Source organism: Astyanax mexicanus, chromosome 15 (genome assembly GCF_023375975.1).
Source record: "Astyanax mexicanus isolate ESR-SI-001 chromosome 15, AstMex3_surface, whole genome shotgun sequence".
Taxonomy (NCBI): Eukaryota; Metazoa; Chordata; class Actinopteri; order Characiformes; family Acestrorhamphidae; genus Astyanax; species Astyanax mexicanus.
Window position 1 is genome coordinate 7,930,692 of NC_064422.1, and position 24,559 is coordinate 7,955,250.

General features: G+C 37.8%; 2 protein-coding genes across 3 annotated transcripts in view; one reads left to right on the forward strand and one right to left on the reverse strand.

Annotated features, from left to right (window-relative positions):
• Positions 1 to 877: 877 nt before the first annotated feature.
• On the reverse strand, positions 878 to 2,942 carry LOC103030679 (somatostatin receptor type 5). The gene has a single exon (XM_007232849.4). The coding sequence runs from the start codon at positions 2,312 to 2,314 to the stop codon at positions 1,280 to 1,282; it is 1,035 nt and encodes a 344-aa protein (XP_007232911.3). The 5' UTR covers positions 2,315 to 2,942; the 3' UTR covers positions 878 to 1,279.
• A 9,917-nt stretch (positions 2,943 to 12,859) lies between these two features.
• The window catches only part of LOC111192387 (zinc transporter ZIP11), a 160,357-nt gene continuing 148,657 nt past the window's right edge, over positions 12,860 to 24,559 (forward strand). Inside the window, exons 1-3 of one of the 2 annotated variants that reach the window (XM_022669325.2) lie at positions 12,860 to 12,947; positions 16,494 to 16,611; positions 20,686 to 20,724. In XM_022669325.2, the coding sequence (XP_022525046.1) occupies positions 16,504 to 16,611; positions 20,686 to 20,724 (147 nt within the window). In that variant the 5' untranslated portion in view covers positions 12,860 to 12,947; positions 16,494 to 16,503. Of the gene's footprint in view, positions 12,948 to 16,493; positions 16,612 to 20,685; positions 20,725 to 24,559 lie in introns of those variants that run through there. The other variant, XM_049464816.1, reaches the window with a different exon arrangement.

A 24,559-nucleotide genomic window follows, 5' to 3' on the forward strand; every position in this document is an offset into this window, starting at 1 on the left:
CTAATAACATGTATATTCATTATAAAGTTCTAATAACATTAATATCCAGTATGAAGATCTACTAACATTAATATCCTGTATAAAGTTCTTATAACATTAATATCCAGTATGAAGTTATAACAACATTATTATCCAGTCTGAAGTTCTAAAAACATTTGTATTCATTATAAAGTTCTAAAAACATTAATATCCAGTATGAAGTTCTACTAACATTAATATCCAGAATTAAGTCTTTATAACCGTAATAAATATTTAGAAGCTCTATTAACAATAATATCCAGAATTAAGTTCTAATAATATTAGCATCCAGTATGAAGATCTAATTATATAAATATCCATTATGTAGTTTTTTAATAATAATAATATTTTTGTAATTTTAATATCCAGAATCCATTTCTGAAAATATTAATATCCAGAATGAATCTTTAATAACATTAATATCCAGTATGAAGTTCTAATGACATCAAAATCCAGTATGAAGTTCTAATAACATTAAAACACAATATGAAGTTCTAATGATATTAATATCCAGCATGAAGTTCTAATACCAATAATATCCAATACAGATTTCTAATAACATAAATATCCAGCCTGAAGTTTTAGTAACATTAATATCCAGAATGAATTTCCAATAACATTAATATGCAGAATTAAGTTCTCAAAGTTCTAATAACATTAATATCCAGAAGGAATTTTTAATAACAATAATATCCAGTTTGAATTTTCAATAACATTAAAGAATGGACAACATTAAAATCCAGAATGAAGTTCTAATTACATTAATATTTCGTTTAAGGTGATGATCAAAGTAAAAGGCAGACAATGTGACATTAGAAATAACTATAAACAGACAAATATATAGTGTGTGATTTATGTTTTAATAGTAACATTTACTTTTTTTCTGCAAAATTCAACATATATACATGAATAAGACAAATAAAATGTTGGTTTCTGTATAGTATTGTACATTACATAAGTTATTATTAATATACACTATAATAGCATGTAGTTCCAAACTTTTAAACAGTAGAACATGTTAACAATATCAATCACAGGAATACAGCATATCCTTCAGGAGAGATCAGATTATCTACATTTCAGTCGTATGAAGTCAGCATGTATTTACGGTGTGTGAAGGTTTTATGAGGCACAGATGAGTAGTCTATAGTGAAAGTCTCAACGTCCATTCAAAGTGAAAAGATATTCCTTCTCTCATTGCGGAGATAAGAGTTTTTTGTCACAACAATGTCCATTCTTAGTCCCATTATTTGTGAAAGTGCTAAGCTAGCACGGTTATGTCCTGTCCATTAGTGTCACGCAAGTCATATCCCTCTGTGTCCCTGTTGCAGTGCGTGCTGGTGACATTCTTGTGGGGACACAGCAGACTGCGGAAGTGTCTGCTGAAAGTCTCCGACAGGCAGGCGTACAGGATGGGGTTGGCGCAGCTCCACGAATAGGACAAGAGCACCGCAACCTCAAAACCTCGTGCGAAGACGAGCTGCACATTTTTGTTGTGAAGTGAGTAAAAGTTGAAGACGTAGAACGGCAGCCAGCACACGCCAAACACCACCACCACAGCGACCACCATCTTCGTCACCTGCTTCTCTAACCTCTGGCTCTCCGGCGTGGAGGAGCCCCCGTCTCGCTGTCTGGCGCACCGCAGGGTCATCACCAGAGCTGTGTAGAAGATGATCATCACCAGAAAGGGCAGGGCAAAGCCAACCACGAAGGTGATGGAGAGGAAGGTCATCCACCAGTTCATCATGAACGTGTCAGCCATGCACAGGTCATACTTCACCGAGAAGTGGAACGCCATGGGCAGGACTGGGAGAAGCGAGAAGAGCCACAGAAAAGCAGAGATGATCTTCGCCCGTTTCGGCGTCCTCCAGCGGGCAAAGCGAAGGGGATCCACCAGCGCCATGTAGCGGTCCACGCTCATCACCGTGAGACAGAAAACGCTGGTGAACTGATTGATGCCGTCTAGGACCATGACGAGCTTGCAGGCCAGGTCGCCAAAGATCCACTCGTTCTGAAAGTTCTGGAAGGCCACGAACGGAAGTCCCACCATAAAAAGACCGTCAGCCAGAGCCAGGTTGAAGATGTACACAGTCGTGGCGGAGGACATTTTATCCAGCTTGAGAATGGCGACAATGACCAAGGAATTCCCCACCAGTCCCATGATGCACACAACAAGGTGGAGGACCGCCATGGTGATGCTGAAGCCATTAGCGGTGTGCAGAAACTCCAAACTGTGAACGTGGTCCGGAGTTGAATGGTTGCTCCAAAGTGTTTGAAGAGTCTCAGTAGTCTCCATCTGTCTTGAGTTGAGTTCAGATGTGTTAATGGGAACAGGAACAAGCCTTGAAAGCGAAATTGTCCCAAGGTGACAAGGTGAAAGTATCTTGTAAAGTCTGCTATCTGCAATTAACAAGTTTACATTCTGAAAGTCAGCTCTTTCCGGAGGGGAAACAGCTGGTTTGGTGTGCACTTCATCCTTCTTGCTGTGTGTTCTGAAGAAACTGGAGGCTTGAAAAAGTTTAAAAAAGCTTTTGTGGAGTCTTGCCGCTCACCTGTTTCTTATTGAAAGGTTTTGCAAACCATCTAGACGTGACACGACGTGAAAAATCAAGTCTAGACTAGACGCGACTGCAGTGTCTGAAGAAAAAAGTCCAAAGTCCCACAGAGAGTGCTTCAAGAGGCGCAGTGGGTGTTGGACCCTCTTGAGGAAGTCTTATATAGCTGTCCAGCGGCGGTGCTCACGGGGTGCTCATGCATCTGTGTGAGTGAGAAAGTGAGTTAGTGAGGCAGGGACAGCCTCAGTCCATTTGCACTGTTTATCTGATCGCTCTCCCTCCAATCCGCTCTCTTGAGGTTTCCAAGGTGGCGTCTGTTACACTACTTTTTGTTTTCATAACTAAACATTTTCTCCCCAAAAGTGTTCTCCAGGCTCTTCTTGTCCACACTCCCTCACACCCTCCCTCCCTCTCCTTCCCTTAGTTTTTTCTCTCACCCTCCCTCCACCCCTACCATTCCTCCTCTTTCCTCCCAGTTCAGCAGGGGGTCAATATGAGACGATCAACCCCCAACTTCCTCTCGGGCCACCCACCGCCCAGACGTGTCTCCAGAGGATGACTCCTGACGGTGGAGACGCTGGAGTGCTTTCACCCTTGTCTTGTTCGTTTCATATCCTGTCTTTTTATGTTGATAAAGCTCTTTCTGATTGTCTTAGTGTGGCAGACTGAGGGGGGGGGGGGGGGTCGTTTATCAACCCGGAGGGCAGTGTGGTGTGTGGAGAGGAGGCGAGTCGTTACTTAAGTGCTGTTCCTCCTCAGACACGCATTGCTGGAATACCCTAGTAGTACCTCCAGCAGGAGTTGCAGGCTGGCACTGCTTAAACACCACGGCCCACGCCGCCGTCCTCCCACCCTCCAACACAAAGCAAAGCTGGAACAAGTAGTCTAAGTCTGGTTCTGGCCAAGGAATGCTAGAACTATGTCTGTGCAGAAGATAATGTGTTGTACACGTCAAAGCATTGCGGGAATCTGACGTAGACTTTCAGTAAGACCTTAAGAAGAATTACTAGAAAGATACTGGTAAATGGGACCATATGTGAATGAGGTTATATGGCTGTTTTCAGATTTTATATTACTTTATAGACATTTAGGTAACACTTTAATGTATCATATAACAACATAAAATATTACATATTTTTATGAATATTTATAGGCATTTTATAATGCCTTATGAATGCCTTATAATATGTCATGAGTCTAATAGACATGACATTCATAGAAAGTGTTACCAAACGTTTTTTTTTTATTATTATTATCTCTGTTTTTATAAAGAATCAACCCAATCGGATCTCATCTTCAAAACACCAACAGATTCCAAAAGAGGCTTTTTATTGGATGGAGGTCCATCATTCCAGAGAACACAGTTGTACTCCGCAGCTGAATGATGGGGAATATGTTTATACCCCTGTAGCCAATGCCATTGGCATTAGGCATGGTGCCAAGAGGTGTATGTTTCTTTATACACTCCAGAGAGTCCAATTCTACTGGCAATACTTCTATTTCAAAATGGACTAGATAAGCTGTGTGGAGCGTCACCATGTGGAGTAATGAAGCAGTAATTTTATTCTAAGTCAAATTGGGGGCCGACTATTAAAGCGATATGATACAATGAAATTGGGTCATTTATATATATTGTCCCAGCACTAGTCAGCAATTTAAAATATCTGAATGCATTCAGTCCATGGAGTGTCCACAAACATTTGGACATGTAGCGTATGTAGCCCACAGCTAATCCCAATGATAATGGTAAAACATGACAGGACTCATCAGACCAGGCAACCTTCTTACACCGCTCTAAGGTCCAGTCAGGAAGTCTGAGACCTGCGTCAGAGTAGCCCTTCTATCAGTTCCACCCAGACCATAACCATCCAACCATGACTCTCAGACGCAGACATCCTGTCACAGATTGGTGGCCTGTCTCTCCAGGGAACACTGTCAGTAGGTACACACCACTGCTGACCAGGAGCCTCTCTGCAAACCTTGGAGCCGTTTGGAAGATCCTATCCTATCTTAAGTCATCTGAACATAACGATTTGGCCCTCGTCAAAGTGACTCATGGCTTTACACTACTTATCTCTCCACATCACAACTCCACAACTTTTGCTACAAGAACTGAATTTTCATTTAGGAAACAGAAATGTTTTGATTTATTGTTGTATTTACCATCACATTTTCAAATTAATAATGTATTTTAGTATTTTATACCTACACTGTACATCAGTTGATAGTTTTCAATAGGATTAGATATTAGTACATTTATTTTAAAGAAGACATATTAACCCTATAAACACTAAAAATCCATCCATCCATTTTCTTTGCATCAGTTGAAAGAGTTTGGTGTCCATTTCCGTCATTTTGGTTGAACACGAGTGCATAATAATACTTTGGGCTCTCTCGTACACCCTGCGCAAGGTGTGTTGTGATGCTCATTGCTATCTTACACCTTGTCAACCATTTATTTTCACACCTTGCGCCTGCGCCATTAAATTAGCGCCAGAGTTTAGGAATAAATCTACACTGATGGGCATGGTGGTCTGAAAGTGAGGTGTGTTCAGGTACATTTCTGGCGTATTGCTATTTTGGCGGCGGAAAACACAGGAGCTCCACTGACTGAAATGAACCAAGACAACAGTCAATCGTCAGAGTCCATTCCTATAGGTGCACCTAGCCCTGCGTACATCCCTACTCGTTAAACACACATACACAGATGCACTGCAGAGCACAACTGACTTTTAACTCAACAATAAACAGAATAAAGACTATTATGTAATTACTGTTCAGAGTGTATTGTATTCTACTGCTTTATCAGCATATTGCTTTATTACCACACAGAACCTCATGACTGGAGAGGCACGAAAAAGCTTCACAACAACTCAGGTCTGGACTTTGGTGTCCTCACACTGCTCTGGTTTACCTATAAAGGGATAATGTATATAAACAGAAGGAACCAGAACATGAAGACCCAAAGCAAGAAGACAGAAGGTTGAGTCTGACTTATTGACCGTCTGAACGCTGTGAATGGGCCAAATTGAGCAGATATAAAGTTGGAATCTCCATTTGTGAAAATAACCCATGTTTAACATTTTACACCTGACAGCAGGCAGAAAATTGCCCAGACGACCTCCAGTCCGCCAATGATTGTGATGATTATGGGGACTGGAGTTGCCATGGCATTTAGACTGCGCATGTAGCACTCTGCTCTGTAATATTGCTGAATAAATTCTCGTACATGAACTCTGAAAATTAAACATGAAAAAAAAAAAAAAAAACGCTATGGCTACTGTTTATTATAAGACTGGAAATGACTGTAGAAAAAATAGCATTCTAGGAAATTCAGTGTTTCTGACATTTTCTTTGACTTTTATTTCAATGCATGACATTATGAACACAGTATATTCCTCTTTTTATACAGTGGCAAAAAAAGTATATTAAATTTGTCATAAAATGTGATCTTATCTTCATTCAAGTACAGGGCATTGACAAATATTAACAAATGCTTTATTGAACACACTCATTCAGCCTCACTGGCAGCAAGAACCTCAACCAGGCATTTTGTACAGCTGTAGATCAGGCCTGTAAATCATCCAGGAGGGATTTTAGCCCATTCTTCTTCGGCAGAGCTGCTGTTGTAACCCTCAAATTCCTTGGATGCCTCAAGTTTACGTCTCTTTTCAAGTTAATCCATAGCATCTCTATAAGTTTGAGATCTGGGCTTTGACTTCGCCACTCCAAAGGTGGCTTTTCTTTTTTTTTTCTTAAGCAATTGTATCGTGGATTTGCTCTGGTGTTTTGGGTCATTGTCCTGTTGCATCACCCAACTTCTACAGAGTTTCAGCTGATGTATATTTGACAGTATCATTGTGGAGTTTCACAAACTTCAGGTATGCAGGAATGTTCTTTTAATAAGCAGCAGCTTTAATTGTGGTGTCCTGTTTGATTTCTCCATAGACTCCCTGCTTGTTTAAGGTTTTATGGACTGCAGACTCATAAAAACAGATGTTAGTCTTTGTCAGGTTTGTTTCTTTGATTTACTCATAAGTCTCTGTTGTGCACTTGGGGACATTTTGACTTGGAAGATTACATTACGTTACATTATATTTGGCAGACACTTTAGTTCAAAAAAGTGATAAAAGCTTTTGGTATATAAAGTAGTCCTTGACAAAGTTTGCCAAAGTAATTCCTTGTCCATGTGGCTCCATCTGAATGGGATTCAGCTTAAGCTTGCAATATTGTTCTTTACACACTGAAATTCTGAAATCAATTAATGACATTATGAACTGTAGAGGGAGAAATATGCAAATATTTTGGCAATATGTTCCTGAGGAACATTGAAATGCTTTCAAACTATTTTCTAAAATTATTTTAAAACATTTAAATTGACCAGACAATTTTCAGAACAGAACATCAGTACTTTCCATAGTGTCCCAGCCTTTTCAGATTCGAGGTTTTAATATTTCTCATTTCTCCAGGCAACTTCAAAGAACAATTTTCCCTCTGTGCCTGTGAGGCATGGTAAGACCATTGAGGGGGTGATCTTGTGAAAGAAGAAGTGTTGTGCACTGTAGACGTTCTCCACTCGGTATTTCAATCACAGTAAACTTGGAAATGCCTTTGTAGTCTTGGTTCACGCTAAAGCTGCAATGTTAACAAGTCCCAAATGCCTCATTTTTACAGGTACCTCCTCGCTCCTCTCCAATAAATCTACAAACGATGCAGTTGGTTTTATTGGAATGGGCTGAAGCCTTGTTTAATCTTTTGCCAGTGAAGTTTAACTGTGTGAAGGAAAATGTACCATATTTCAGCATCAGTAATTGGTTAGGTGTGGACTTAATGGGTTTGATTGGACTTAATGGGTTTGATCCATCGTTGGTGGCCAAATATGAATTTAGTCAGTCACTGGTTATTGTTAGACCACTTTGGGTTTGATTGGTTATTGGTTGACCACTAAGGATTCTGTCAGTCACTGGTAGAACCCTGTGTGTTATTAGTAGACTCCACTGAATTTGGTCTGTTATTGGTAGATCACTGTGAGTTTGGTCAGTCATTGGTAGGACCCTATGAATTATTGGTAGACAACTTCGGGTTTTATTACTCTCTGGTTGGACCCTGTGGGTTGTTGCTAGACCACTTTAGGATTGGTGAGTTCTTGGTTTGATGAGTCACTGATCACTGATATGACCCTATGGGATCATTGTAGATTACTCCACTTTTCTCCACACTTTGATTTTGATGAGTCACTGGTGAACAACTTTTGGTTGGGCCCTGTGGTTATTTGGTAGACCCCTAAGGGCTTTATCAGTCACAAAAAAAACAGGTACTAATAGACCCCTTTGGGGTAGATGAGTCAAGTTATAAGTTTATAGACCGCTGTGAGTTTGACTTTTATGAATTTGTTCAGTTGCTGTGAGGACCCTATAAGTTTTTGGTAGACCACTTTTGGTTTGATGAGTCATTTCTAGACAGCTATGGTATTGATTAATTACTAGTTGGACACATCAGGTTATTGGTGGACTACTTTGGGTTTGACGATTCATTGGTAGACCACCATAGTATTGGTAAGTCACTAGTTGGACCTGTTATGTTTGGTCAATCAGTGTTTGACTACTATGGATTTGTTTAGTTGCTGTGAGGAGCCTATAGGTTTTTGGTAGAATACTTTAAATTTATTGAGTCATTGGTAGACAGCTATGATATTGATAAGTCACTGGTTGGACCTAGTGGGTTTTTGGTAGACCACTTTGGGTTTAATGAGTCAATGGTAGACAGCTACGGTATTGGTCAGTCACTGGATGGACCTAGTGGGTTATTGGTAGACCACTTTGAATTTAATAAGTCATTGGTAGACAGCTATAGAATTGGTCAGTCACTGGATGAACCAGGTGGGCTATTGGTAGACTACTTTGAATTTAATGAATCATTGGTAGACCACTATGGAATTGGTCAGTCACTGGATGAACTAGGTGGGTTATTGGTAGACCACATTGAATTTAATGAGTTATTGGTAGACAGCTATGGTATTGGTCAGTCATTGGTTGGACCTAGTGCATTATTTATGGATCATCTTAGGTCTAATGAGTCATTGGTAGACAGCTATGGTATTGGTTAGTCACTAGTTGGTCACGGCATGTTATTCGTAGATCACTTTTGTGACGACTGGCTCTAGGCCGTGACAAATGAATGGAAGACACACAGTGTTTAAATGGCAAAAAATATTAATTTAATGAAGAAATTAGAAAAAGGTTCATGTCCAGACATTTATAAACAAAAAGGCGGCCCAAAGAAAACCTACGTATCAACAAAAAACAACTAAAGCATAATGTCAAACAGAACCAAACCAAGCAGGCCCAGAAAACTGAGCTGCCTGCAGCAAACAGAACAAAAGAAAGGCCTCCCGCAGCACACCTACACAGGTGCATATATTGATTAGGTCTGTAGCCCCACCCCCTAACACCCAATCAGGGGACAGGCACTTCACACTTTGGGTTTGATAAGTCATTGGTAGACAGCTATGTTATTGTCTAGTCACTGTTGGACCAGGTGGGTTATTGGTGGACCACTTTAGGTCTAACGAGTCATTGGTAGAAAGTTATGGTATTGGTTTGTAACTAGTTGGTCACGGCAGGTTATTGGTAGACCACTTCGGGTTTAAAAAACACTGTTAGGACCCTATTGGTTACCAATAGACCCTCTTTGAGTTAGGTGAGTCATTGGTAGACCACTGTGTGTTGGGCCAGTTACTTGTGAGAACCTATGTGTTATTGGTAGACCACCTAGGGTTTTACTAGTCAGTGGTAGAACATAATGTGTCATTAGTGGACCACTGGGGTTGATCAGTAATTTGGTTTTTTTTTTAGACACTGATTGGACACAGATGTTCCTTCTCAGCATGCCAGAGTCTAATTATAAACCCCAAAATCCAATATATTTGCTGTGTATTTTTATAGTCTCCTGCAAATGATAACCAGACATGGGATCTGTCAATGTTATTGTTCAATATGATAATTAATAACAATAATATTTCTAGAATAATATTATACATAAAAATATTGTTAAGCAATCTTATTTCTGTATATAGATGTATATAATAATAAGCTTTTAAGTCGAGTGAATTATGAGATGACTGAGATGATCCGTGTGCAGATGTGCTGGATGGTTTTGTTGGTCATGTGATCAGCATGTCCAGTGCTTTTCACTTTCAATTACACATCATACTTAGTAACATTATTACGCTTTAGAATTACACTGGACTGAACAGACGGGGGTATGAGGTGTGTGAGTATGTGTGTCTGGGGGGTCGGGTGGCTTTAGAATCGGGGTATTTGTATTATAAGCCCCTTTTTTCTGTAAGATTTTAATCTTAAAAACCAAACTGTTCATGACATGTATTTGTCTTGTGATAATTCCATTATATGTTTCTATTTGTGATTTATTAATGTTCAAATAAATGTGTATAGTGTGGCTACAAGTGATCTCTGGATTTTTAGTCATACTAAATTAAAATAAAAAAAATCACGTGTGCTTTTTTAATTTCACTGTATGATATGTTAAATTTACTTCAATAGTTTGAGGAAATCGGTTGCCTCAAAAAAAATAGAGTTAATTAGTTATTATGCCCAAATTTTAAGTTAATTCAATTAAATAAAATCTTTGGGATATCAATTACACCTATCATCTTAGAAAATGAAGCTTGCTCTTACAGCCTACAACACTAAAACCAGGCAGTTAATCATCATATGTGATCCACAGGTTTACCTAAACTAGCCTGGAGGGAATGACTACTCACTAATGGTTTTTGTCAGATACTAAGAGACATCCTGTTTGCAAGTAGATTGTGCCAGAAGCCCGGTAAAAACAATGGCAACAGACTAAACTCAATTATTATAATTAAACTTATTCAAAGATTCTGTTTGAATTTACAGTAAATGTGAAAACTATTTAGAAATATTCAAATTTACATAAAGACTTCATTTATTTGTGAGTTTAATTTATTTTCTATATTAAGAAGTTTTGAAACCAGTCCTTTTACACTTTTACTAGAGTAAAACGTTTGATTTGATACTTCACCTTCTACAGAAGTATTTTAAACCTTAGTATCTATACTTTATTTACTTAATAACTGCAATAAATAATATCATTGTCATTTTAAGGCCATTTTATGTCACTGTTTTAGAATAATAATTAAATTACATATTACTTTTAAAGAGCAATGCACTTTTAATAAATACGATTATATTGGATATTGGAACAGGAATATAAAAATGGTAAAAATATGATAAAAAATAATAATAAACAAAAGGCAATTATTAAAGTCGTATCCATATATTGTATGATAAATCAATAATGCAATTACTGTTCGAGGCATATTTGGTGTTAAAGTATATAAATTCACTGGAACACTTTACAATAAGGGTAGATTAATTTACAATACTAACAACAGAATGTCTCAACTAATTAATAATTGACACCAGTTAACACACTTTTACTCATTACAAATGTTTAAACTAATGTCCCGATTCATTATTATTTTGAACATTTGTAAGCAATAAATTGTAATAAAGGTTAACTAGTGACAGCTAATAATTAATTAATACATTATTTAAACATTATTTAACAGTGTTGTTTTCTGATGTAAGTATTGTTAATTGACTGTAAATTGTTGTCTAGTAAGAAACAAAAAGCAAAACAAAAGCAAAACTTTAAATTAACCAGAAAATTCAAGCATCCAAATGGCTATTTGTATTGTTTTAGGTATAAAGAGAATTAAAGAAATTTTTTATTAGAGTGTATTTTTATAAGAGTGCACAAATAAAATCCTCCTTCTGGATTAAACTGCACCACATACAATGTAGAGGAAACTCTAGAGGAGTTTCTTCTTTATCATCACTCTTCAGAACTCTTTAGGACCCTGTTTAAAGAGTTAAAGCTAGAAGTGGTGAGTGACGGTCGGTGATGAGAGAGGTATCTCAGTGGTGGGAGAGGTAATTGAGATTAGTGGAGGGTTGATGTGGTGTTGTGCTGTTGTTGAGGGGGGTGGGCGGGGGTCGGGGGACCCTCAGAGGTTAAAGGGGTTAAATTCCATCCATCAGTTCTAGATGTTCTGTTACGGCTGAGACTCTGGAAACACACTGAACTTTTTACTTTGTGTTTCCCCATCTGTAGACAATTTAACAATGCAGAGCTCATAGACCATACAGCCTTCCACAAGCAGGAGGATGCTTTCAGCTGAGAACGCATTCATAAGGCATCATATACAGGTCTGGAAAAAAATTAAGAGACCACTTCAGTTTCAGAATCAGTTTCTCTGATTTTGCTATTTATAGGTTTATGTTTGAGTAAAATTATCATTGTGGTTTTATTCTAGAAACTACAGACAACATTTCTCCCAAATTCCAAATAAAAATATTCTCATTTAGAGCATTTATTTATTTTGAAATAAGAAATGGTGCAGAGCTTTCAGACCTCAATTAATGCAAAGACAACAAGTTCATATTCTTTATGTTTTAAGAGTTCAGAAATCAATATTTGGCGGAATAACCCTGGTTTTTAATCACAGTTTTCATGCATAGTATGACCCATCATAGCCATGTTTATTATGCATCATGAATTATGATCATAATGCAATAATAGCTACATTTATAACAAGTTTATACATTTATACACGTAAATACCAAGAAACTCAGTCCCAGACTTCATTCAGATTTTATACATTATGAATAAAATGCTGCCAACTTACAAACACAGCCTGTATAATGCTCTAAATATATTTGTCTCCTAAGTTAAAAAATGTTTTTAAATAATTTAGAGCATTTATTTGCAGAAAATGAGAAATGGTCAAAATTCAACAAAAAGTTTGTACTCATTATCATGTTTCACTACATCACAAGACCATTTCACACTGGAATTCTTCTTTAAAACAAATGTAGGTACAATAATAACAAAACAATATAATAGTCGATGATTGTTAATGATACAGATTTTAAAATAAATAAATAAAAATAAATATAATAATAAATATAACTGTATGTTTACAATAAAGTCCTCTTCTTTAGCAAATAATATATATATATATATATATATATATATATATATATATATATATATATATATATATATATATTTTTTTTTTTTTTTTTTTTTTTTTTTTTTTAAAGTACAGCACTTTTAAGGCCTCAAGAAATATTTGTCAAAATAAGAGTTACAGTGAATATTCAGGTTGTGTAAAACTGACCCCGAATCAGCCAATCCGCTTTTAGATTAGATCCACAACCAATGGGATGCGGAGAGGGGCGGGACTTGCTGCCGCTCGTAGACACGTGTACAGGGAAGGAGGAAGTAAATACGGTGGACTTTTCTCAGTTGGTGCCTGTGTTTTCAGTAAGTACATATTTTTATAATGAATTAAAATGAGTTAAGCAGTTTTGTCACTCTCTGCTGCGTTTCTGTGCAGTATAGAGTCTTATTTTGCGCAAACGAGCTGCTTTAGAAGCTGAATTTTGCTTATTTTTCTAACTGTCCGGTCCACCTTAAATGTAGTAGCAGTTACACGCTGATTCTGCGATACCTGCTGTGTAACTGCTGCGTAACTGATGCTCCATTTAAGGTGGAACGGACAATTATAAAAACAAGCCAGCTTGAAACAATCCAGCAGGCTCTTCTGAACAATACAGCTTATTTTAAGCACGCTAGCCACATTCAGCCCTCTGTATAGTGTCTCTATAAGTTAGTGCCACCTTAAATTCAAGCTCAGTTAGTGTTAAAGTAATGACAATAATGAATCTGCACGTACAGCTGCATTATAAATATATGACCTGACCCACTAATCGTATGCAATCTCATGCAGCCCATATAAAACGTGTATAGACTATTATTTTATTAATTTATGCAGTTTTGGCTTTGGGTATTCTGCTGAATCTGTCGGGTATTCTCAGTATTCACTAGAAAGATCAAAAATATATACAGGTGCTGGTCAACGAATTAGAATAATTTGAATAAAGTGCAATCATGAAATTCTTTGAATGCATTTTTTGTGCAGAAAGCAAATCAGGTGTTCACCGCACCTGTCCTACTCGTTAGACTAATCACAGAACTCGTTACCTGGAAAAAAATTTGCTCAGCTGAGCTTTCCAAAAGGCCCATTTAGGCCATTTAACTGTGACACTGTTGTTTTATTGAATTAGAATTATGGAGAAACCGTTTCATTGAATTAGAATAAATGCTCGAATTTTTGTTTTCTGTGAAGAGTGTTCACTGTGCAGTATAAAGTCAGGGTTGAGTAGAATTTCTAAGTTGTAAAATCAATCATGGGTAAGCAGCGCGACCTCTCAACCGGAATAGTGGCTCAAATTCAAGCCCTGAGAAATACAATACAAGCAGCTGAGAAAGATCGCAGTCAGCAACCGGTTCAAGTCCACTTCCGAGCTCACCGACTTGTGGAACAAGCAGACCGGCGCTGACGTCTCCAGATCAACCACTTACTGTCGTCTGCGCGAACTCGGCTTCAAATCTCGCGTTCCAGCAGTAAAACCGATGCTGAACAAGAAACAAATGGAGAAACGGCTGAAGTGGGCCAAAGAACACGGCGAGTGGACTGCTGAAGACTGGCAGAAAGTGGTCTTCAGTGACGAATCACGCTCCGTCAAGTTTCCCCAGAGCGTTATGGTCTGGGGATGCATGTCCGCTCGAGGTGTAGGGAAACTCTGCTTCCTCAAGAAGACTGTCAATGCTGCCGTATATCAAGATGTTCTGGAAACGTTCCTGATTCCGACTGTTGAGGAACAGTTCGGCGAAGAAGACTTCATATTTCAACAGGATCTTGCACCGGCTCATGCTCAAGTCGACCAAAGATTGGTTCACTAAAAAACAGCTTGAAGTTTTGGCATGGCCGGCCAACTCGCCTGACCTCAATGTCATTGAAAACCTTTGGGCCATCGTCAAGCGGAAAATTCGCGACAGAAAGCCTACTACACTGGACCAACTGAAGCAGAACATCGCCACTGCCTGGGAAGCTGTGAGTGCGGAAACTTGCGACAAGCTGGTCAAATCGATGCCGCGGAGACTTCAGGCAGTCTTACAAGCCAAGGGGGCAGCCACAAAATACTGAGAAAGTGATGATTGTAATTATAATAAAAATTATTCTAATTCAATGAAACGGTTTCTCCATTATTCTAATTCAATAATAATAATAATAATAATAATAATAATAATAATAATAAAAATAATATTTTTTTTCCAAGTAACGAGTTCTGTGATTAGTCTAACGAGTAGGACAGGTGCGGTGAACACCTGATTTGCTTTCTGCACAAAAAATGCATTCAAAGAATTTCATAATTGCACTATTTCAAATTATTCTAATTCGTTGACCAGCACGTACTAGCGCATCTTAAAAAAATAAAAAAGTTACTTTATTTCAGTAATTCAGTTCAAAATGTGAAACTCTATATATTATATAGATGTATTACACACAGAGCGATTTGTTTTAAGCGTTTATTTCTTTAATTGTTGTTCTTTAATTATGGCTAACAGCCAATAATAACCCAGTGTAATCAGTGATGGTTTAAAGAGTTATGTCATCTGCTGGTGATGAGTTATGATGAGTTTTCAGTGAAGTTTTAGTGAAGGCTGGGTGCAGCAGCATTAGCATAAACCGCTAACCGCAGCTCTAGCTCTTTTACTGTTTAGAGGCAAGCATATTGGATGTTTATCATGTTAAAACAAGCTATGTGGGACAAATCGCTAGCTGATAGCGCCCTGGGTTACCGGAACACTCAGGGTTCCTCTGGCATTTACAGCCTGCTAGCTCTGCAGTTAGCGACTAATGCTAATGCTGCTGCACCCAGCCTTATTGCTGAAGGAACTTCACTGAAAACTCACTCTTAATATTGGCAAAATATTGTAAATCTAAGCTTACTGTAAACAAAGAGAAGTGCTTTACTCACCCAAATTAACAGTTGTCAAGGGAGAAATCTGTGTAGATTAACATCCTTCGCTTGTTTGACTTTGAAATATATATGTATACTAGGGGTGGGTGATATGGCTCTAAAATAATATCACGATACTTCAGGGTATTTTTTTGATAACGATATAATTGGTGATATGGGAAAACTAAAATAAATTATTCATTTCAGGAATATAGTATAATAGTATAACAGAATAATAATAATGTGGCAAAATAAATAATATAGCATAAAATAATATAATGCAGCAAATAATATTGCAGAATATTTAGTGCATGCATATAAACTGCAAACTAAAACAAATATACAATAAATACACCTAAAGCTTCACAGTAAATAATAGACTACTTTTAAGACAGAACATCTCTATTATCACGATATGGATTTTTTATATCACATTTTTTTTTTACGTAGGCACTTCCCCCAGCTTTCCCATTAGAAGGGAAACTTGGCAACACCCTTGCTTACTTAGATGTAGGCATCCTTAATAGTGTCGCTTAATGCACCTTTTAAACTTGTGTGCCTTATTTAAGGAAATAGACCAGAACATAGACGTTTATTTATAGTGTTTCTCATAGTATGGTGCATCTTATAGTCTGAAAAATACGGTAGTTACTACAGTGTGTTAAACTACCACCACCATGTTTGGAAGCTGTCCATTAACCAAGCTATCTCATTATAAGTTGTTTATCTTTAAAACAGTGTTCTTTTATGCCACAAATAAGAGATTCCCATAATATAGGAGTGAACTTTTTGACTTTTACAGACATCTTAGTCATTAAAACACAGTGAAAACACACTGATGCAGTACATTTGGGATGGGCGTATTTGTGCTAACAGAGAGCTTTGAGTCCTGAGGTGCTGTGTAAGCAGGGTTGGGAACACGCCCTCGCGTCGTTTGTATAAATACCTGAGTAAACTTCACATCCTGCTCCACTTCATCTCTAGTTCTTGTCTGTGTTGCCAGGCTGGGCACCATGCTTCCTGACCACAGTCCCGTGGTTCAGGCCCTGCTGGGAACTCTGTTCACCTGGGGACTGACTGCTGCAGGGGCTGCTCTGGTCTTTGTTTTCTCCAGCAGACAGGTAGGTCTGGAGGGAAGGCGACTGCAGAGGTTGTCAAGTCAGGGACTATTAAGCCTTTTCATAGACTGTATTTTCCTTTCAATAGAAAATTTCAAGTTAAACTGCTGCATAGTCCAAGAGTAGGCATAATCTCTGTCTGTGAAACTGTCCCAGTGTGTTTAGGTTTTTCCTGAGCTGATTTGACTACAGGAGGGGTTATTTTCAATTGCCACATTGTACTAAAATTGTATTATAAAATATAATACTAAGAAAGCAGAAATACGTTCATATTTACTTTAAAGATAATAAAACATTTGTATTATACACTCATGGTCAAAATCTTTAGATCTTTTTGGTCCAGTGAATAACCTGAAATGGTACAAAATCCCGTGAATGATGCAAATGTTGAATGTAAAAAAAAAAAGAAAAAAGAAAAAAGAAAAACTTAAAATAAAATAAAAACTGAAAAAAATATAAAAAAATAATAAGTATGATAAAAAATGTATATTGTAAAATAAAAATAGTATCTTGTAATAAAAAGGCGGTGCTTGGTTAACACCTTATCCATTATAGTAATGGAAATGAACTGAGCTTTGGAATTTATTTATTATTAATTATTTGGATATTTAAAAAATGTTAAATTAAGTCTTTGTTCTGTAACAGATGGTGTACTGCCTTCTGTACCGCAGCATTTACACACAGCACATTCACACTTTCATCATAATAACTAGAAAAAGACACATAAACACAGAAAACTCTGTAATTATTAAAAGTAGCAGTCTTTTCTTTAGAGAAATTACAGATAAAGCCAGAGAGCAGTGAGTACTTCTTCTTACACCTTTTAAAGACTCTTGGAACCTGGAGAAAACTGCTACAGGAAGACGCCTGGCTGACCCACATGGCAACATCTTTAGCCTTTAGCTCTTTTGCTTAACAAAAGACTAAAGTCTCAATTTCAGCAGTGAAGAGAAGAATTAGAGGTCTGACAGGTGAAGAACTGCAGTAATAAAGTCATTGATAAAATGAAAGAATAAAAAAGCAGCTTGTCTGGGTTATACAGAACTGCTACTGGACTATTGATCAATAGACATGCTTTAAAACTTTTGACCAATAATGTGTATTATTGTAATGATGCAATATTGTGTAGAGAAGTGCATTAACATAACCAAATAGAATCTGATAAACAGACAGGCTGATGGATAGACAGGTAGAATAAGCAGACAAAGAGATGGACAGACAGCATGACAGATTGTCAGACAGGTTGACAGAGAAATTGACAGAGACCTAAACATCTCACTCAGCCCTCACTGCCCTCTGCCTGCAGGTTTATTAAAGAGAGGAACTGGGGACTCAGCAGGGTTCTCTATTTAAACTTCAGCAGCAGTTCTCATATTGACCCACATACTATACACCTACTGGCCACTTTATTAGAAACACATTCTTTGTTCATCCATTAACTGACTCCTTTATTAGCAATGCCTACAATTTAGCCTGTTTTAAATCAACACTTATGGTGTTAAACATAGTACTGTTAGAGTAACACTAAGAGTGTGAATTTAACATTCACTGGCCACTTTATTGGAAACACCAATCAGGAAGCACTAGAAACACTTCGATTCAGTGGCCACTTTAGAAATAATAATATAAATATTATTAATTAGAAATTAAAAACACCTACTTTGTGTTTCCACTCATTGGCCACTTTATCAGAAACCCTCACCTTGTGCTTCCACTCACTGGCTACTTTATCAGAAACAATCACCTTGTGTTTTAACTCATTGGCCACTTTATTGGAAACACCCATCTTGTGCTTTTAATCATTGGCCATTTTATTAGAAACACATACCTTGTGCTTCCACTCACTGGCCACTTTATCAGAAACACTCACCTTGTGTTTTTTTTTATTTTACTTATAGGTAATTTTATTGGAAACACCCACCTTGTGCTTCCACTCACTGGCCATTTTATTGGAAACACCCACCTTGTGTTTTTTTTAATCAATGACCACTTTATTGGTAACACCTGTCCTGTGCTTTCACTCACTGGCCACTTTATCAGAAACACCCACCTTGTGCTTCCACTCACTGGCCATTTTATTGGAAACATCTACCTTGTGCTTCCTCTCACTGGCCATTTTATTGGAAACACCCACCTTGTGCTTCCACTCACTGGCCATTTTATTGGAAACATCTACCTTGTGCTTCCACTCACTGGCCATTTTATTGGAAACGCCCACCTTGTGTTTTTTTTTTTATCACTGACCACTTTATTGGAAACCCCCACCTTGTGGTTTAAATCTCTGGCCACTTTATCATAAACACTTTATTACTAAATGTGGATACTACAAAATACTACATTATATTAAGTGTTTCTAATAAATTGACCAGTGAGTGGAAGCGCAAGGCTGGTGTTTCTAATAAAGTGGCCAGTGAGTGGAAACACAGGACAGGTGTTTCCAGTAAAGTGGCCAGAGATTAATACCACTAGGGGTGAAACGATTACTCGAGTTATTCGAGTTACTCGATTTAAAAAATTGATCGAGTAATATTCTGTGCCTCAAGTAATCGTTTATTTAATTAAAAAACGCAGAGTGCAGTAATTCGCGCTTTTACTGTGACAACGCGCTCAGCGTTACGTCACCCGCGCGCAGGAAGAAGGAGCAGGCGGTGAGGGTTTTAGTTGAGAAGAGAGAATTTTGATGCGGCGTGGGAAAAGAGTGACAACTTACGTGGAAAAAGGACAATAATAATGGAGCATTTTAGGCTGGACAGCGTGTATTCGCTCCTGCCTCCGACAACAGCACGTTTTAATGCTGCGTCTCAGCAGAGGACACGTTAGCGGTGGAGCCGAGAGAAGGTTAATATAACTCATAACAAATCAAGGAGATTAACATTTATGTACCTTAATAACATAACGACAGCGCTGTGAAGCGCTGACTATTATTAATACTGTCTAATGTGTGTGGTTAGTTTATAAAAACAGACAATTCTGGACTTAATACAGGCTTTATGTAAATGAACACAGCGCTGAGGAGTTTATAAACGAATACATGTCACCGGCTTGGTGAGAGGAACTGGCGACATCTCTGCTGTTCAGAAACTGAGATGCACAACATAATGCAAATGTTAATGCCTTTTTTTATTGATTAATTCCCTATAGTTTTGAAAATAATTTAACTTAATTTATTAAAGTTTTTTATAAAATATTCCTTTATTTCTATTTGTGTTTGCAGTTTGGAAATGTATGTTGTGAAATATAATGTCTTGTTTTTTTGTGTATTTTTAATTACTCTTTAAGCAGACAAATATGTTTTATCCGATTACTCGATTAATCGAATCGATTTTTCAGTAGAGTACTCGATTACTAAAATAATCGATAGCTGCAGCCCTAAATACCACAAGGTGGATGTTTTCAATAAAGCTTCCAGTGGTATTCCAATAAAGTGGAAGCAGAATAAAGGTGTTTCTAAAAAAGTGGCCAGTGAGTGTAAGCACAAAGCACGTAGGTGTTTCTAAAAAAGTGGCCAGTGAGTGGAATCACAAAGCACGTAGGTGTTTCTAATAAAGTGGCCAGTGAGTGTAAGCACAAAGCACTTTGGTGTTTCTAATAAAGTGGCCAGTGAGTGGAATCACAAAGCACGTAGGTGTTTCTAATAAAGTGGCCAGTGAGTGTAAGCACAAAGCATGTAGGTGTTTCTAATAAAGTGGCCAGTGAGTGGAATCACAAAGCACGTAGGTGTTTCTAATAAAGTGGCCAGTGAGTGGAATCACAAAGCACGTAGGTGTTTCTAATAAAGTGGCCAGTGAGTGTAAGCACAAGGCTGGTGTTTCTAATAAAGTGGCCGGTGTGTTTGTAGCGATAGGTTGAGTGTTTGTGAGGACTGTGGGATTATAGATCTAGGAACGTGTTCTAGATAGACACAGTAGCAGGAGATGTTCTCAGATCTGGGACAGAGACGTGCTGTCAGAGGTCTGCAGTGTCGGCTGTGTGTCCTGTGTGATCAAGAGCTGTTTGAAGAGAGACACGTCTGATGGGATCTTCAGGTCTGTTCTGAAGCATGTCATGACTCTCCTCTCTCTCTGTATCTCCTTTCAGAAGCGCATCCTGGATGGAAGTCTGGGCTTTGCAGCAGGGGTAAGAGAGCATCAGTATATGTGTAAAGGCTTCTCTCATTCTCTCTCTCTCTCTCTCTCTCTCTCTCTCTCTCTCTCTCTCTTTCTCTTTTTCTCTCTCTCTATCTTTGCATCTGTTTCTCTCTGCATATTGATGGAGGATCTCTCTGACCTTCATGCCTCTGATCACAGTCTGCAGGGAAAACTTCAGACAGTGTTAGTGATGTACATGAACTATCAAGAACTGATAATTGGGTCTCAATTAAAGGGATAATGAACAGGGATGCCCCCCCCCCCCCAGTCAATAAAAAATATGACCCCTTGTATAAAATCTGTAATCATCTGCTTTTGATTAGTGGTGCTATGTGATCACTGAAGACCTATGAAAGGTCATTATTGATTTATAACAGTTGTAACAGGCCTGTCATAATCTGCCTATCTGTTTGGTGGTAGGTCATTCCCAGCACTGCTCTGACAGTAGGATGGAGGTGTTGTATTAGTGTGTGTTGTGCTGATATGAATGGATCAGGCACAGCAGTGCTGCTGGAGTTTTTAAACACTTCAGTGTCACCAGATACAGTGGGAGAAAAATAAGTATTTAATACACTACCAATTTTAAAAGTTTTTCCACTTACAAAGAATGGAAAGGTCTGTAATTTTTATTGTACAAACACAGAATCTAAAAAAATCCAAAAATGCATTTTATTGCATGAATCTTCTTCCCTCAGTAAGAGCATTAAATATGGGTCTTGGCTCGGTCTTCCAGCATGACAATGACCTGAAACACACAGTCAGGGCAACTAAGGAGTGGCTCTGTAAAAAGCAATTCATCAGACCTGAACTCAATAGAAAATTATTGGAGGGAGCTAAAACTCAATGTTGCCCAGTGATGGGAAAACCTATAAGATATTGAGAAGACCTCTATGGAGCAGTGGGCCAAAATCCCTGCTGCATTGTGTGCAAACTTGGTCAAGAACTATAAGGAAACGTCTATAATTGCAAAGAAAGGTTTCTATACCAGTTAAGTTTTGTTTTTCTATTGTACTAAAAAAGTATTACATGCAGTAAAAGCGCACTATCAATGAGCGTCTTTTTTCAGGCCCTGTCGTCTGAAAAAAGACACTCATTCATAGTGCGCCTTATAATCCAGTGCGCCTTATAGTGCAAAAAATACGGTAATTTATCTACAAGGTGTTTCAGCTGTAGGTAGGAGTGTGTAATAGAGTGGAGGATAGTGTTTAAAGGATAGTGTTTAAAAACTCCAGCAGCACTGCTGTATCTGAGCCACTCAGTGTACCATCTCAACACACACTAACACCTCATACACCACCACCATGCTAATCAATGCCAAATCATACCTGCTCTGTGGTGGTGTTCTCTCCTGTGGTGTCCTGAGTAATGAAGAACAAAAATGGAAAAAAGCAGGATAAGAATAAAGTATACAGAGAAACAGGAGATGCATGACTACAGTCGGTAATCATAGAATCTGCTGTGTGTTTAACTGGTTTATATGAATGTTGAGAAAAGTTCCAGTAGAAGTTTTCCAATTCATGTCTGTATGTGTGTGTGTGTGTGTGTATGTGCGTTTATCTTTCTTTTTTACGGGATGAATGAATCCCTGTGCCACATGTCTTCTTCATCCTGTATTAAAGAATCAGATTGTTCTGGTCCGCTCAAGCGTGGAACAACCGTTCCAGCAGGCAGGTTCCATTGTTTCTGTGCACAGAAGTGCAAAATACTGCGTTAACTTTAAACAAGAGCTAATTCTGAATTCTCTGCATTAAGAATGCAATAGTTCTTCTCTGAATCCGTGCAGATGCCTTCTGGTAGGCTTCAAATAGCAGAACATGGTGGTGTTCAAATATTTATTAGACGGCTGTGTTTCAGATTCATGCTGCTCTTTCACTTGTATGCAGATTTTCAATGTATAAAATTACATTCAAAATGACACATTACAAAACATTAGCAGCACATCCTCAGAGTTACGCAACCAACATGGTCATTTTCTCACTCTCTCCAAAAAAAAACAACTTACTCACAGATCACTCTTACTTTATACAGCTATTATTATACTTTTGCTCTAGTTTCGTTCCCAGAATGTACTGAGACAAAATCTAGCTCTCTTTTCAAATTGTTCAGGTCCTGAAGCAGTACAAGAGTCTCAGACCATCACACTACCACCACCATGCTTTACGTTCTGTATGATCTTTTTTTTCTGAAATTATGCATTAATTGTACACCAAATGTAACAGAACACACCTTTCAAAAAGTTTCACTTTTGACTCACTTTTGACTCATCAGTCCCTGGAATATTTTCCCAAAGTCCTGGAGATCATCATAATGTTTGTTGGTAAATGTGAGACAGGTCTTTGTGTTGGTTTTTACCTTGGAACTCTCCAATAGATATGATTTTTGTCCAACTAATAAGTCAGATTTGGGGTGTGAGCCTTTGAGCAAGCAGTTTAGAGCATTTCAAAATGTAAAAAAATAAATAAATAATAAAATCTAGCTCTCTTTTCAAATTTGGATCAAATTGGATCATTAATCTGATTTAAGAAGTCAATTGAGGCTATATTACACCCTGCACAAGCAACATCACTTATTGCTTATTGCTATCCTACACCACGTTGAAAAGTTGGTTATCTGTACTTTACTAAAGTAATTATTTTTAAGAGAACTTTTTACTTCTACTTCTCACATTTAAACACAATTATCTAAAATGTTTACTCCTTACATTTTAAAAACAGCCTCGTCACTCCTATTTAATTTCAGCTTGTTTTCATCTCGGCTTCTCATCGTTCAATAAAACCCCTATCCAGATAAATCTCTCCATCCAGATAGAGTGAATCTGATTGTGATTGGATGTAGAGAAGTATAAACATATACCATTCTGACACCCTATTGGTGTATACCTTCACACATCCTGCTCCCCCCCCCCCCCCCTCTCCGAAAACACTGAAGGATTTTCCAGCATGAACCCTCTGTTTAAGATCATCCACAGCATCTCAGTAAGACTTTGGCTCCAAAACTGAGCCATTCAGAAGTGGACTTGAAGGTGTGTTTTGGATCATTGTCCTGTAGCAGAACCCAAGTACGCTTGAGCTGTAAATCACTTGAGCCCACAGCGAGGCCTGTCACGATTATAATTTTTTGTGGACGATATATTGTCCCAGAAATTATTGCGATACACGATATTGGTCACTTTAGGACCATTAAATGCCAACAATTAACCCTTAAACGACAACAAAATTTGAATCAATCATAGTTTGGGAACGATATACTTATTTCTTTACTTACTGCATTTCACACTGTGTGTATGGAGTCACAGTTATTAAAGCATTGGTCGGTTTTTGAAGCAGGTTTGGCTAAAATACTGTTCACTGTTATATATGTGAACAAACATACAAATAAACACAACAGACGATAACACGATTATCAAATATTATTGAGTTCATGCTAATTTATTGTACGATAAATTGATAATGTAATTATTGTGACAGGCCTATGTAGGGTAATTTACCGCAGCATGACTTAGATAAAACTCGGATGTGAGAAATCTCAGAACATGAAATGATGACCAATGAGTCAGAGCTTAGAATTTAAAATATATTAAAGTTTACTTGAAAAATAGTTTCAGCATTACAGATATATAAAAGGAACAAAAATTAAAAGATATATATTAGAAAAGAGTAAAAGTACATCAACGAATACAATCTCGATAGATCAACACATTCGCAACCCAGAGAGAGAGAGAGAGAGAGAGAGAGAAAGAGAGAGAGAGAAAGAAAGAGATAGAGAGAAAGAGAGAGAGAGAGAGAGAAAGAGAGAGAGAGAGAGAGAGAGAGAGAGAGAGAGAG

Excerpts from the sequence above, each read along its gene's own strand:
- LOC103030679 (XM_007232849.4), bottom strand. The coding sequence starts at position 2,314 with ATGGAGACTACTGAGACTCTTCAAACACTTTGGAGCAACCATTCAACT.